This window comes from Astatotilapia calliptera, chromosome 9 (assembly GCF_964374335.1).
Source record: "Astatotilapia calliptera chromosome 9, fAstCal68.1, whole genome shotgun sequence".
NCBI lineage: Eukaryota > Metazoa > Chordata > Actinopteri > Cichliformes > Cichlidae > Astatotilapia > Astatotilapia calliptera.
The window spans coordinates 20,693,527-20,709,180 of record NC_137430.1 but is presented as its reverse complement, the minus strand read 5'-3'; the positions used below and the strand labels follow the sequence as shown (position 1 = coordinate 20,709,180).

At 41.6% G+C, this 15,654-nt stretch overlaps 1 protein-coding gene across 1 annotated transcript; it reads right to left on the bottom strand.

Annotated features, from left to right (window-relative positions):
* Positions 1-14: 14 nt before the first annotated feature.
* Positions 15-14,084, bottom strand: trpc1 (transient receptor potential cation channel, subfamily C, member 1). Its single transcript, XM_026180183.2, has 13 exons — positions 13,531-14,084; positions 12,558-12,712; positions 12,370-12,471; positions 12,049-12,251; positions 11,111-11,242; positions 10,746-10,941; positions 9,432-9,768; positions 7,644-7,783; positions 6,694-6,840; positions 2,880-3,064; positions 1,218-1,419; positions 650-844; positions 15-559 (listed from the first exon to the last, which is right to left on the bottom strand). Exons 1-13 carry the CDS (start codon positions 13,694-13,696, stop codon positions 332-334), a joined length of 2,388 nt encoding a protein of 795 aa, XP_026035968.1. The 5' UTR covers positions 13,697-14,084; the 3' UTR covers positions 15-331.
* Between the last annotated feature and the right edge of the window lie 1,570 nt (positions 14,085-15,654).

Sequence of the window (15,654 nt, the reverse complement as noted above, 5' to 3'; positions counted from 1 at the left end):
TGAAATATCCAGTGTGTGTTTTTTTCTTAAATCTTTATTTATCTATTGAAAACAATGGCTTTTTTTATTTACAAAAAAGGTTACATAGCTGAGTAATAGATAGGAGGCCTGAGTCTGGAGGCTTTGGTGGAGGATACATATTTGTCTAGTTAAGTTCCAGGCTTAAAGTGAGGTTTAATAGCCTCTGTGACTCAAAAGAGCAGAGTATTTTTTTCTTTCTATTTTTTTTTTTTTTTTTTTGCACATGCTCGGGTCACACAGCAGCCCAGATAAACAAGAAGCAAAGATTTTGTCAAGAGGACAGGAGGGGAAAGAATAACAAGTCTTTTTTTTAGCTCCTTGGGTAGAACATGGCATATTTGGAGGTCCGGAAACCCAACAGGTCCCTCATCTCATTGCGAAACTTTGACAGGTCTTGGCGAAGGTCGTTCAGATTTTCCACCGTAGCCTGGTCTGTGCTTTGCATCTTCTGCCGGGTGGAGGTCAGGTAGCGGTGAACTAGACAGCACATGATCTTCTGGTAGTTCTCATCCCGCTTCTGCTTCAGGTTCTTCCACTCCTGTAAGGACAGCATTAACACAGAGGGTCATTTGTTGAAGATTAGAAGATGGGTTTGAATCAAACTTTTACAATATTGTTTATCTCTCACCTTCAGACTGTTCTGTCTCTTCACTTTGCCCTTCGAGGTGTGTGAACAGATCCACTTGCTCAGGCTGGTCACCAAGTAGCAGACAGTCTTTGGAGAAGGGAGGATGTTTAAGGGTGGAGGCAGCGTGCACTTGTCATCAAAGTAGCTGAGCCACAATTTGGCCCGGGCAAACTTCCACTCTTTATCCTCGTGATTCTACAGGAGTCCAAAAGCCAATAAGAACACTTAAGAACGAAGGAATGTTGGAAAACTTTCATGCATTTAAACTTTCACACACAGTTTTACAGGAGGAATGTTGAAAATGCAAAACCACCACACAGTGGAAACTTAGGGGAACAGATTTTTGTGAAAGATAAGTTGCACTTATTGCAATCGAAATCAAGCAGGCCGCAAAGAGCGGTTCCAAGGAAAGAAAGTAGCTAACATCTGTGGAACAATTCAGGGCTACTTTGAGGAAAATTAAACCTTAACAGTAAACGAAAACCGTCGGAGATTTCAATGCCAGGACAAATTCAAACTGCCCGTGGCAGCACTGAGACCATCAGCGCCAAAACTTATTTACACTTACAGCAATTTGCCTGAAGCTTTTATGGAGCATGGCCACCAGCAGCTTGGTCAGCACAATAACCACCACGATGTTGTAGGTGCCTATGATCATGGCGCCGACAAAAGAGCGCAGCTCCTCTGTGTAGCTGATGCGGGTGACGAAGAGTGCAACGTGTGCCAGGGAGAAGATGTACCAGAACAGTGCATAGCAGGTCCCCATAAATCTGCAAAAGAGACGAAGCTAGTACGTGTGCAGGTCAGGTTTAAACATACAACCCTGTCTCCAAAAAAAGTTGAGAAATAAATACAAACCAACATTTACATAAAAAGAGCTCCCTAGAAAGTCTTTCATAAAAACGAGGAAGGGTTCAGGACTCTTTGAAGCACTATGTGGGGAAATATTTTAAGAATAGCATTTCTTATTGTAAAAATGCTAGGGGGCATGCAGATTCAAGTACCTACATATATCACTTTATTAGAAGATTAAGAGAATCTGGAGAAATCTCTGCACACAATGAAAATGTCTGAAAACCAATATTCAGTGGTCATTATCTTTGGGCCTGCAGGCATTAAAAAACAAACACAATTCTAAAGTGCAACAATTAGTCAGTTTAGGGGTTGTTAACATGTGATTTAAGTAGGATCATGTGCCAAATTTTCTGAAATGTGTCACTTCAAATGCAAAACAATTTCTCCTTTGTTTTAAATTTTTTAACTGAATGTAGGATTTAAATGATTTGTTGTTAAGCCGCTCTAAACTGAGGTGTGCTCCGATGCACAAAATGTCAAAAGAGAAAAGCAAGCAGAGAGAGACATGAGCAATCTGACTGCTGTGCAGACTTCATTACACAACCTGCACATGACCGACTACTTCAGAGCGTAATAAGATTTACAAAGCTTCCAGGGAACACAGATGTGCTTACTCATCTGTAAAAAAGGTGTAATGTGCACAATTACATAAAAGACTACTTTCAAATTAAAAAAAAAAGGATTATGCGTCACGTAACCTATCAGTTATTTTTGTTTTTATACTTTTACATGAAGATGGAAGGCGAGGGAGAGTTTTCTTGTGATGCTTCGGATGTCTTGTCTCATCTTCACAGCTTGTGCTGCAATTTTCTCCTAAAAATCTGACTTGAATTGTAACATTTACAAGTTTTACTCTATGTATTGTATAGATTTCTGTGTATTTCTTGTATTTATTTAAGCACACTATTTGTACTATTAACATTTGTCCCTGCTTATGTTAAAAATCACAATCTGTCCAAATTCTGTCTAAATTAGTGTTTTCCATGTACATGAATTGAAGAATGTATGAGCTATACAGTGTTTATTTTTATAACAGTCCTTTCATATGCATTTGCAGTGCCTCATAGGCTTTTTAAACTATGTTGACTTATCTATTTTTTTTTAGCTCTGAAGAAAGCACCCTTGTGCTTAGACTTCACAGTACTGAATAAAGTCTGTGCTGCATAACTGTTAAAGTGCTCCCACACTTTGCTGTCTCTTTCAATGTTATGATCTAATTTTACAGTGTATAAAGATCATGTATGCATATAAACATATATAAAGGATAAAAACATATATAAAGGTTTTATATAACCTTCAACATCCCTCAACATATACACTAAACAGTCATTGACGCCATCGCTGTCCAAAATGACAGAATGAGGTTTGCCCATACGTGTGGAATGCGTCGTTGCTCTGCTGCTCGCAGAAGATGCCCCCGCAGTCCTTGGGTGGATTGTTTTCCTTATCTTTCTGGTCCTTTCCATAGAGCTGGGTGAGTCCAATGGTGAAGGAGAATAACACAAGCAGGAAGAGGCCCAAAAACTTTCCAAACTCCTGCAGCATTTGTCCCATGGAGATCTAGCGAGAGATTAACATTTTCCCGTTAATCTTGTGCTGCTTGCTCTAACAGCTTTCTCAAAGAAATCTCAATAATCTTCATCAGCCTTTAAGCAGCTGGATTGGATTAAACTTGACTCTGCTTAATGTCTGATCTGAACAACACTGGCCTGAAATGAAAACAACCAAGATATTGCAGTATCACATTCTCTGTGCTAACTAGATCTCCCTTTAAAACACCAATCAATCAAGTTTATTGAAAGTCTGGGTAATGCTAGAGACTTAGAAGATTTGATAAACTAGATTTTCTATGTTCTCTAATCAAATAACTTTTGTGCAACTGGACTGTGATATATTAAAAGCCCAACTACACATTAATTAGACACACTTACAATTACAATATATTAGAGTGCAACTCTCTGATTTTTAAAATGTCACAGAAAGTGTAAATTATGTAAAAGTAACACTGTAGTACATTTAAATTCAACAACAGTCCAGCAGAATTCGTTTCTACTTTGTATACTGAATTTTTACTCTAGTACTTCTTTTCAAAGCCATTCAGACTTTAGAAAGACGCATGCTCGCACTGCTTCACCACTCTCTGACCACTCTTAGCGTGTTTTTTCACCCATGTTCAGATTTAGTAGTGGTTCCTCAGGGAAGAGGAAGAAAACCTACTTATTCTGGCTGCTAGAGTTCTCTCAACCTACCTGAAGAAACACAGAGACAAACACGGAGGAAGCCAGAGAGAGGACGAGAACACAGAAATCTTCTTAAAGCATTGGAAACCCACTATTTACAGGCTTGTGCCGCATATCTGTTTATAAGGACCTCGAGATGGTCAAACAAGGTCAGAACACACTCCTACCCTTGCAAAACACAAACACATATAAAGTGTCCAGTGTAAGAGAAAACCATTCTGGCTGCATGACGAATCATGATGTTTGATGAATGGTGAGTACAGAGTTTGTGCTGGAACCCAGGGAGTCTATTTGAGAAAGTTTGGTCTGTTCGGGTGATTTATTCCCCCAGTGTATTCATCTGCCACTTTGTACACATCTGATTTAGGAGATGTGGGTGCTCCCTGCCTGACAGATATCCTAAACTGGTTACTGTACAAACAGAACAGAAATATAGCAGGGTATTACCTCCTCACCGTGACTGGAGGAGGTCTAATGCATACCTCAAATAAATCTAACCAAAGATACTCAATGCAGCACTGTTAGATAATGAGAGGAAATTTTATGTTATTTAATTTAGAGAGTGAAAATTAAATGCATCTATTTATCCATCCATTTTCTCAACTGCTTGTTCAATTTTGGGTTCCTGAGGCTGGAGCCTATTCTAGCTGTCACAGGGGAAAAGGCAGGGTACCCTCTGAGCTAAACCAAATGTAGTAAAGTAAATAAAAAGGAAGCTACAGCTTTGCTGTTGCTGGATTCATCCTGAGATTTGTTCCTGTTGATTTCACTGCAGAAACTGTGAAATCTGTGCAGCAGCTCAGCTGTTTTGGGCCCAGAAAACTGTTAATGTTAAATATAGTGTCATGAGTGACCCAGGGTCCATGAACAGTTATGGACTTTTATATATCTTGTAGATATGTGTGCTGCACTGTGCTGCTGTCCGTGTGTTTTTTCTATGCTTGTGTGATAGGTGTGTGTGTGTGTGTGTGGCTGAGTTCTGGGGTTCAGTCAGGCCTGGTGGGTGTGGCCCTGTCAGGTGGCTGGCCACACCTGAAGATCATCACACACACCTGGAGCTGATCAAGCCTTAGGTTTCCTTAATGGAAACAGAATCTGAAAGTATTTCACAAGCTGTACGTTTAGGAGACAGACTCAGTTCAATTTAATCCTTGCTTACAACATCTAAAGTTAATCCGTATACATTTAGCATGACTTATTTCTATTTCTCTTACACACACTCAAATAGCCCAGCTGACTCTCAGTTAGCCTATGGCACATTAATGATGTCAGTGAGGTTAAGTCTGGGCCGTGATAGACCCACACCACAGACGCATACTCCCACTTTCAGTCACTCTTTCCAAACTCAGTTGGGGGCAATACCTACCGGAAATATGAGCTGGCCTCTTCAGGGCGGACAGAATGAGAGAAACATTCATTATTCCAACCCACATAGTATTGACTCACTGTCTGTGTGTGTGTCCATGCCTGAGTACGACTGGACTGAATCCTAGCATGCCAGATATCACAGGAGTGTGGAAATGTGTGGGTGCGTGTGCATTAGAGGAGAGGTGTGTCTGCCACGTGAGTGCGAGTACGGCTGCGAACACGCCAACCAAACCAAACCAAGTGTATTTTCAAAGCTGATTTTCCATCCTGTCAAGCCAGACAGTTATGTCACAGAGTGAAGAAGAAGGGCGAGAAGAAAAAAAACGAGAGTGAAGCAGGAAGAGCGTAGCTGAAAAATGCTCATTAAAAAGCTACAGAGCACCCTGACTGTTTTATAAGTCAACCACAAACAGCACCTCGAAATAATGACAGGAAGGACTGACCTCACTGCGCACCTCAAGAGTTCTTTACGCTTTAAAAGTCACACATTGGGAAAAATGAACCTCACGTTTGCTAACAAAAATTCAGATAATGGCAGGCTTCATGATTTCCCTCTGCCAGCTGGATAATAATATAAAACCTGATATGATAAAAAGGGACATCTATGGCGCCTGAGTAGAAAATATGCAAAGCAGACTTCTGGCTTCTCTGAAGCTACAAAGAAATCTCCAATATTCAAATGAAGTCATTTTGATTTTTTTTTAATCTTCACAGACAAAAGTAACACTACTTGGTTAATAACATCTATAACCTTTTGCAAATGGCAAGAAAATGCAAGCTAATTCTAAACTAATGTTTGGCATTATAAGCTAAAACAGGCTAATCAAGAGAATCCAGTGCAGCTTTTCCAGGCTTCGGGAAGCTTAGTGAATATTTTTCACTTGGATATTTTCCACAGTGCTCCATTGATATATTTTCTATAAGAGATGTTCCTTGTCAGAAATGTCAGACAATAAATCCAATTTTGATTTGAAAAGAAAAAAAAAACATCCCACAAGTGTATTTAATAAGAGCTTCCCTTCTCCGCTCTGCATTTATTCCCATGCAGCCAAAATCGTATAGATTGCACATACTTAAATAAATCAACTGTGAAGGCAGTCATTCATTTAGATGATAGCAGTATGGCGATGTACATGGTAAATAAGCTGCAAATCCCTTTTCAGTTTATTATGTGCGCATTATCAGAGCAGAACACATTAATCTGCTGCCTCACTTCACTGTGCTTATACTTAATGCTTATGATGATGGTTATGCTGAGCACAGCTGGTGTGATGCTTAGAGTTGGCTCGCCCTGCAGTGTTCACATCCACTAACAGAGGAAGAGAGTGGGTGGTGTGTGTGTGTGTGGCGTCCGGGACAAAGATAAAATAAATAAATAAATAAATAGGCGAAGCAGTTTTATAATCATTGCATAACTATAAGGCCATTTTTTTCTCATTAAAGGGCTTTACAGATGTATCACTTAAAACCCTCAGGGATCGCAGTCATATCTCGTTGTTGCCTGCTTGCACTGAGTGAGAATCAAGCCTCTCTACAAAACACTCACAGCTACTTTAATGTATATTCCAACTGTTTTCCTACCTGTAGAGGGCCCAGTATGGAGCTCGTGGTGTACATGAAGAAAAGTCGCAGGTAACTAAGAACGTTGGCAAAGGCAAACAGTCCCTCGGCCACCAGGATGGGATGGAAGGCATCCCAGTCCTTCCTGTTCTGCTCCTGATCTTTAAACTGCAGATCAAAGCAAAGAGATTCAGAGAAAGATACATATCTGAATGTACTGTCACCGTCTTTAAATGTCATAGAAGGCATTATTTTTCCAAAGGACAGCACTATGCAAGTCTTGAGCCAAGTGGAGAAGAAAAGAAGTATTTATATAATGCAGATGAACAGTTCTTAAAAAAGAGGAAAACATCCAGCAAAAGACCTAAAACAGGACCTTAATCTACTGGACCATTTACTGTTAGCCAAAATCTCATCAGAAATGGCCCCAATGAAAAGTTGGCTGCCAAGACACCATTTTTAAAGAAGGGAGTAAACGAATACCTGGGTAGGAAACCCACATAATTATGAACTGACCTCCCTTAAATCAGACCTCAACATAATTGAAGCACTGTCGGATTGTCTTGACAGAGAACAGAACAAAAGGAAGCCAACACCCAAAAGAAGAGCTTTGAATGTCCTTCAAGAAGCCTGGAGAACTATTCCTGAAGACTACTTAAAGACATGAAACGAGAACTCTAAACAGAAGTTAGACCTCTATTTCAAAACTGTTTGGCTGTGTGTGGTCTGTGCTCCGTTTACTGCCTTAGGTGAGGCACATTACACCTTTATCAGTCTTAATGGTGCATTAGAAAGCTCAATTCCTAGAATAGCTTTGCCCAGCTTTCAACTTGATCTGAGATCTAATTGAAACAACAGATGAAAACACCTCCCTGGAATGTAGCGTTAATATGCACAAGCGTTATTCCACGAAACCTTAAATCTAATTATCTATCCATTAAATGTAAGGAGTGTGTGCTATGTGTCTGTACCTTGCTATGAGCAACAATCTTCAGAGCAAAGGTGGCTAAGTAGAGGGAGTTCATCACAAAACTCAGCTGGTTCCTAGACTCTTCCAGAAAGTCTTCCAGCCCCTCATACCACAGACGCTTCACATCTGACCACACCATTCCTATAGGGGGGGAAGAATCCACCATTACCATGTACACACAGACGTATACACACACACCCACCACTGGAAAAAGGATGTCATCCACAACATTTTAAAATCCCTTCAAGGCTCAGCCATCAGTCATCTCACAGAGAGAGCCCGGGGGAAACAGGAATGTGTGAGACACAGAAATCAAGAGATTAATGTGCTGAAAATGTGTCATCTGTGGGATTTAGGGAGGTGCGTGGAATTTAATTAAGATGGGTTAGCGTCTTTTTGTGTTTAAATGGTATTTCATCAATTCTAAATGTACAAAAGGAATAAAAAAAATTACTCCAGGTGCAAGTTAATGTTCAGTCGGATTTTCTTATGCCTTGATTCAGAAACTGTTACAGTTCTGAGTTTCCCATTAACGTGAGGCCTCTGGCCCAGGGGAATACCAGGATGGAGGGAAGAGGAGAAAGATGATAGGAAGAGGGAAAGCAAACAATGGAGAGGAAAAAGAAAAAACAAAAAAGTGTTGCAACTCTAAGAACTCCCCTTCCCATTCTGATAACATAAGGCAGGAGGCTGTCTGAGAACGGTAACCGTTAGTAATCTCATTCCTCTCATTTAACTCATCTTGGGTGACGTGTTGACGCTGCAGGGATACTGTACACCATTGCCTCTCGCCTTGGAGTTTAGGCTGTTTTCAAAATGACGCAACCATTAGAAAAAAAAATGCAAAGTTTATCTTTGATGCTGCTCTTTTGCAATGCTTAAGGAAATGTTCTCCCTCTAGTGGGCTATTGTAGCCCATGGAAAACCCTATTATGCTTCTTATCTAATGACTGAAAACCTCATGTCAATCCTGCAGTGTACAAACTAAACTGACAATTACCCCACAGCACAGCACAACACTTTATATCATTGAATAATAGATGTCAATTGCTTCTAAATCCTTTCACATCCCGTCACATGAAGTTACTGGGAAGATTTATTAAAGAAAGAGCTGAAACCTAGATGCTGTGGTCGTGATGCTTTGTCTCTGGTGGAAGTGGCTCGGATTTTTTGCAACAATGAGACAAACATGCCTACTGCGGAAGCAGAGCCATTAAAGAGACTAAACAGCCGTGTTAATGGTTTCTTGGCAGAAGGGTAAGGTAAAGAGGCAGAGTCAATTTCCAGCTGTCACTATCCGCCCTTTTTCTGAAAAGATAGCTGGTGTATGTGTGAATATGTTTCCACGGCTGTGTGTTGAGTTCATTGATACCAGCACTCAGAAGGGCCACAGGGGGGAAAGAAGAAGCTGCAGTTTCTTTTCTATTGTGCTCAATTAGAAGCAGGGCTGACGGATTTAATCCGGTCAAGCTGGGCTTTCTGTCATTTGGTGTAGAAACAGCCGTTTGTCATGTAATGCCTGATGTGATTATGGACACGGGATACTGGACTTTAGCCAGATCATAACAGGAAGCGCTCATTTTCACTCAACCATGCCATGTTACCGTATTAACCTTTAGTTTGTGGGACTGGGTTTTGACTCTAGTTCTAGTTCCTTAAAGTGCATTAGGAAATAGATAAGTATTAAATTATCAAAGCGCTAAAATATATAAAGCACAATAACTACATATAATGCATGACACGCCTCTGGAAACAGCATTATGCGTTATTTACGGGGTAAAAGTCTGACCTATGATCCAGAGGATGAGCAGGTAATCAATCATCTCAAGCGCGGGCCCCATCGTGTTCTTCTTGTTCTCGTTGTAGACCAGAGAGTACAGGTTAAGCAGCAGCAGGAAGGTGAAGTAGGAGGCGCTGTGGATGATGAACTTAACGAAAGGGGTATGGATTATTTGGCCAACACGGGAGCGTGGCACCAGAAGGTAGCAGACAGAAAGGAGAGGCCAAAGCATGGCCACGCTCAGAACTGTGGCCATTTTTAGACAGGTGTGCTTGCGTCGGTAGCTGGCCATCTCTCCAAACCAGACAGTGTTGAGGAACTGCTGACAGTTGGACTGAGCCACAAACTGTAAAAGGGACATCAAGAGAGAACGGCAGTTAAAGCATCGGTGGACAGATGTTTAATACGAAAAAAGAAAAACTTTACGAAAAATCAGCAAAGTGAAGAAAGAGTTCAAGATTTCGTGAGAACAATTCTTAGGTTTCTGGGCGCGGGTTTGCTTTGATGATCATTTCACTGGAATAAATATGAAGCTACAGCCAGAAGATTAGCACAAAGACTGGCTCAAGAATAAATAGCTGTGTGATGAGCTGTGGATAGCTCCAACACCCAACTTGCTTCCCCCTGTTTATAATGTAAGCTCTACTAATCAGTTGCAGACTGCAATTTAAGATTTATCGCACAAACACGACAGCAGCATCAATCTCCTCTTCTAACTTTAGGCAACAGAACCAATAAACATTTCTTTTTTAAATTTCTGATACTCGTTAGGGATCGTCACAGGAGATTATCTGCCTCCCTCTTACTCTATCCCTAGCATCCTCTTCTGTCACATCAGCTCTCTGCACATTCTTCTTCTTCTCTGTGGTCTTCTTCTTCTCTTCCTATCTGACAGTTTTACCGTCAACTTTTTTCCAATATATCCACTATGCCACCTCCTCACATGCTCAAACCATCTCAGCCTTTTCTCTCTAACTTTGTCTCCAACAACTTAAGCCGAGCTGTCCCTCTGATGGACTCATTTCTAATCCTCCCTCTCTTCATCACTCTAAATGAGCATCTTCAGCTTGGCTTCCTGTTTTTTTAGGCAGTGCCACCGTCTACAAACCACACAACATAGCAGGTTTCACCACCAACTTGTTAACCTTCCCTTACGCTCTTGCTGCTATAATCTGTCACAAATCAGGGCAGCCATTCTAACAATAAATAGGAGGTGGACTCATTTGTTATTAGTCACATTGCCCTTTTGCCCTCTGTAGAAACCTTATGAGTGTCTTCAGCAGTAAACAGTCTGTTACTACCTGCCCAGTGATGTATGCAAACCTCTTTTTGGTTGTACTTGATGGCCAGTTTAAGTCGACTGAGATTCATACGCTCCTCCAGTAAGCCTCTCTTGTCAACATGATCCTCGGTGGATGTGTGGTTGAGAATCACTTCTAGCTCTCGAGAGTTTCGAGCCTGAGCCAGCAGGTCTTTGGCAAACATCTTGCACTGCTTTGCCAGTTCCTCATAGTCAGTTCTAGAGCAAATAAATTAGATCAAATAAGAGGATATTAAAAGGTTAAGATTCTTATCAATCTCAGGCTATAAAAGAAAGGATTTACAGCATCGCTATATGTATTTACATCTGTTTACAGGCAAAGAAATTGGATTAACGCTCTGATGCATGTGCAGCATGTTGACTCTACCTGAACTCCACTTCAACGAGACTGAGCTCCTTTAGGTCTGCGCTCAGCTCAAAGGCCCTGAGTATGGGATCTTCCTCTGTCAGCATGATGAGAGAGGGGCTGGCTAGGCAGCGGTAGATGTCGAGACGGAACCTAACCCACCACCATCAACAGAAACGAGGCGGTTAAAACCTCCCCAAAGGGGATAGGTGGAAACATGACAGACTTGTGCAGATGGGAGAAGAAATAAGGAGAAACATTCAGTCCTCTATCTGTTTCATTTATACCTTCTTTCACCTCTATGTTGTTTGGCAGCCAAACTGCAGAGTGATTCATTTAGTGTACTGTGTGGGAGGCCACACTGCCCTGCACAGAGAAAATAAAGGCCCCTGCGGAAGAGATCAGCAAAATCTCATCTGCAAGTCCGAGAAGGTATCAGAAACCAAGTACTCCTTCTTCCCAGAGGAACTGCTGCTGTTTTGCTGTTTTCCCTTAAATTAGAGTTTGTATTGATTTTGTATTTCAGTAAAATACCAATACCGACTCTCTACAGCTAGATCAGTCGAGCTTGACAATAACAGAGAAAATCAGGAGTCCTCTCGGGGACAAGGAAGATACTTTGGGCATTCATTGGACTGTAAAAAATGGCTAAAGAATTCCTAAAACCCAGTGTGTTGATTAAATCATCGACTTCTAGGAGCAGCAGACTGGATTTTCAACCTAATGCTGCCATCGAAACAAGAGGCTGCAATGTTTCACAAGAGCCACTTTACTTGGAGCAAAACTGGGTTGATTTGTTGGGTCAAAACAATCAAAACATCACCTACAAAACAGAAGTGGTATTGACTATTCCAATTTAAAGTAATTGAGCAAAGAAATAGTCCGCTGGTGCTCTTAATGCACTCGTCTGCACAAAGTCAGTGCCACTTAAGTATTTTGTGAGCTCTAGTTAACTGTACCTGGAGTGGCGTAAGCTGTCCTTCTTGTTTTTAACGTTGCAGAGCGTGCACTCACAGCCAACAGCGTGAGGCCGGGGGAGAGAGATGTCCTGCTTGAGCAGCATGGTCAGGATCTCGTAGTTGTTCCTGTGGGCTGCCAGGATGACTGGAGCCACATCCATGGTGGTGGAATACTCTGGATTCTGGATGCGCTGCATCAGTTTCTGACAAGAGCATGGATTAAAAAAAAAAATACTGTAAGTGAATTATAGAAATTGATAAGCAAGTTTTTGCCTTAATGGTGTTTCTTTTCTTGAAAACGAGTAATAACAGCAGACTTACAGCAATAGAGGGCTTAGAAGATCTCCTTGGCCTGTGGTTAAGGAGAATGTCCACGGCTCCTACCACCTCTGAGTCTATGGCCACCAACAAAGCGTCTGTTGCCTACACAGAAAGAAATGCACAATTTTAGTGATGTAAATGATGTCTTGTGTATATTATTTTACCCCTAGTCTGTGCTTGCTTGTTACCTGGCAGCCATACTCCAAGAGCAGCTGAAGGATGTCCAGATTCTCGTTCTCGATGGCGATGGTCACTGCATCTCGGCCCAGCACGTCCACACTGTTGATGTTGAGCTCGCCGTGTCTGTTCTCCTCCAGCAGTTTCTTCACCATGTAGTAGTCACCTGAGAAGCAAGTCAAGGACAAAGCAGCACATCATAAATGTGATCCACCTTGGCAAGTTCTCACAAAGGCGGATCCTTTGAAGAAGCGAAACATTAGTGTGAGCGCGGTGCCAAAACGACACAAACACACAGCGCCGGTTATCAGGCGAGCTCTTTCAGAGAACAGGCTCAGATCCAGCGGCAACCCTTAATCTTGTGTAACAATAACATCTCCCTCAAAGGACAATTTCTGTTGCTGGGCCACGTTTAGGGAGACTTTATATGGTCACAGTGGCAGTTATTGGCTTAGCACACTTCTGCCTGTACAATGTTCTTAACTTATCAATGAAATATTCTCACGCCACGGGGACTAGTTGAGAAAACCCATGCCTCTTTGTTATTTTACACTTACACTGTCTACGTCTTGCCTTGCTGGCATTTAGCTTGTTTGCATTAACTTTCCATGTTGGGGTTTGTGAAAAGTCAGGAGACCAGGGAGAGAAACTTAAAGTGGAGCAGACATTTAACTATTAACTGCCCCTTGGGCAAATTACCACAGTATCCAAAGTGTGGGCAGCTGTGAGTGGCATACACTGGAGTGGGGGGATCTGTAATGATTGAGTAGTTTGCCAGCTGCTAAATGAGCCTGTATGACATCTGCCATGCTGTCACTGCGTGTGCGCTCTACCTCCTACATGAGACATGTAGCTTCAGCATCCCTAATGATCACAATAACGAGCTTCCTTCAGCTCGTAGTCACGTGTTGCACGGACATCCCATTGCATTGCAAACAGGGAACAACAGCCCAGATATTAAATTAGACGAAACAAGAGCCAAACCTTTCTCGCATGCCAGGAGGAAGAGTTTCTCGTCCAGAGTCGTCTCCTCTTTCACTTCTCTCACGTCTTTCAAGGCCAGGAATTTGTCCGGAGAGGAAGCGTCCGTGCCATGGTACAGAGCTGCCATTACGACGGAGAGCGAGTACGGCAAGACGCTGATGTGCATCCCACTAGAAACCGACGACCATTACACGAGAAATCCCGTCATATGCGATGACATGCGAAGAATGCTTCTGTAGTTGCGCAGCAGAGGTTTAAAGCGGCCGACTTAAACCAGTGCCAGTAATCGCTGGCATTACCGTCCCAGCTCCGGTGCGTTCGCTTTTTCCCTTTTTTCGGGGTTAAAATATCGCCTATTGTAGCCCTTTTCGCACCATCGATCTCAAACGTGGGGTTAAAAAGTGTTCACGGCGACGGCAAGTAGACGAAACAACGCGGTCATTTCTCGCGGCGTGTTTACAAGCACCATCTTCTCACTTGCATCGCAGTGGTCCTGATGCTGCTGGCGAGGTTTGCACTGCGCATGTTTCCTCCTCCACCTGCTTGATCGTTTCGCAGGCGCAAAGCCTCTTCTCCGTGATTACGTAACAGTGCATCTTTGCCGTGTACAGTACACTGTGTAAATTCACAGCGTGTGAGCGTTCACTGTGACAGTGCATGCACACGTGCTGACTCTGAAGCATGAACTACACACATACAGTATGCTAAGCGGTAAAGACTGGGAGATAAACAGAAATCAGCAATGGCTGTGGCTCCTGCTCAGGTCACTTCCTGCAGTAATGTGAAAGTCCTGATGGAAATGCTGTGTTGGGACATGCATGGGTGACATTCAGTGCACATGGATATGGATATGGCGGCATATGGGCTCATATAATCCGTGACAGACTGTTAGGAAATACATCTGGTATCCTGATTCAGTGAAATCTCTTTATAATTATGCTGAAATGTAAACGTGTCTGTGTTTAAAGCACCTTATGTCAGCTTCTGTTGTTTAAATGTTCTATAACCTATAGATGAAGTAAACAGTGATAACAAAAAAAAACCTTTTTCATAGTGGATTTCTTGGATATACGTTTTATTTCCAAAAAAGTATTTAACACAGTGATAGATAGAAACAAAGTCATATCGCACTAGTATCTGATACTATCAGTTTTCGAGACTTTTGCTATTGGAATCAATCCACCCACTTTTAACAACCTGCAAAGAATATTGCTAAAAAATGCTGCGACCAGTGAAGGGAAGGGTTTAATATGGACTGGAATACAGTTTTAGGGAACATGTACTTCATTCAGTTCAAGTGAAATCAAAAGAAAACACAAAATGTAACAAGCCTTCACATCCAACTCAATAAGCCATAATGAAGTGACAGTGAGTCAGCATGCTTAGTGATAAAGCACTGATAATTAATGGTCTGCTCTCATGCAGGCCGAGTTAAGACCGAGATTATTATTATTACGTTTTAAATCAGATGTCATTAAAGACGACCTTTGGTTTTTCTATAATTGTAACACAGTTGGCTTCTAAAATGTAGAAAGGTCTTTGTTTCTTTCTTTTTTTAAGTAAGAAATTTGTGAATATTGAATATCGGCTTGCAAATCATCACCACACACATTTCTGATGATGTGAGACAAATATATTACTTTACTCACCACGCTCAGCACTTCCACTGCCAAACAGAACAAATACCATGCACTGAAACAGAAGTAATTTCCTGGGCGGGTTTCTGTCACAGTGTGAATACATGTTGAAGATAGGGCGGGGAGGAAAACGTGCACTTATTATTCTCTTCACTATTTGACTTGATACAAGAAAAACACATTCAATGACGGGCTCTTTGCTTTCCAACAGCACCGAATCCTAATATAGCTTTTGTTTTATGTTTTATAAACATCTGTAAAATGCAGGTGGAATGAAGCGGTTGCACAGAAAGGTTTCATATTAAAAACAAGCTTCCTTATAAAAGAATAAGATTAAAATATTTTTCTTAAACTAAGCTCTATTATCTATATGCTTGCACACTGAAAAACGAATAGAAATTATTATGTCATATGTATGATTAATATATTTGTTCATGATGTGGAAGTCTGCTCTTCGTTTTGAAGGGTGGGACCTCAATGCTCCAGC

Excerpts from the sequence above, each read along its gene's own strand:
- trpc1 (XM_026180183.2), bottom strand. The coding sequence starts at position 13,696 with ATGCACATCAGCGTCTTGCCGTACTCGCTCTCCGTCGTAATGGCAGCT. Across the intron at positions 12,252-12,369 it reads CTTCTAAGCCCTCTATTGCT|AAACTGATGCAGCGCATCCA; the intron begins GTAAGTCTGCTG and ends TGCTCTTGTCAG. Across the intron at positions 11,243-12,048 it reads GACAGCTTACGCCACTCCAG|GTTCCGTCTCGACATCTACC; the intron begins GTACAGTTAACT and ends GTGGTGGGTTAG.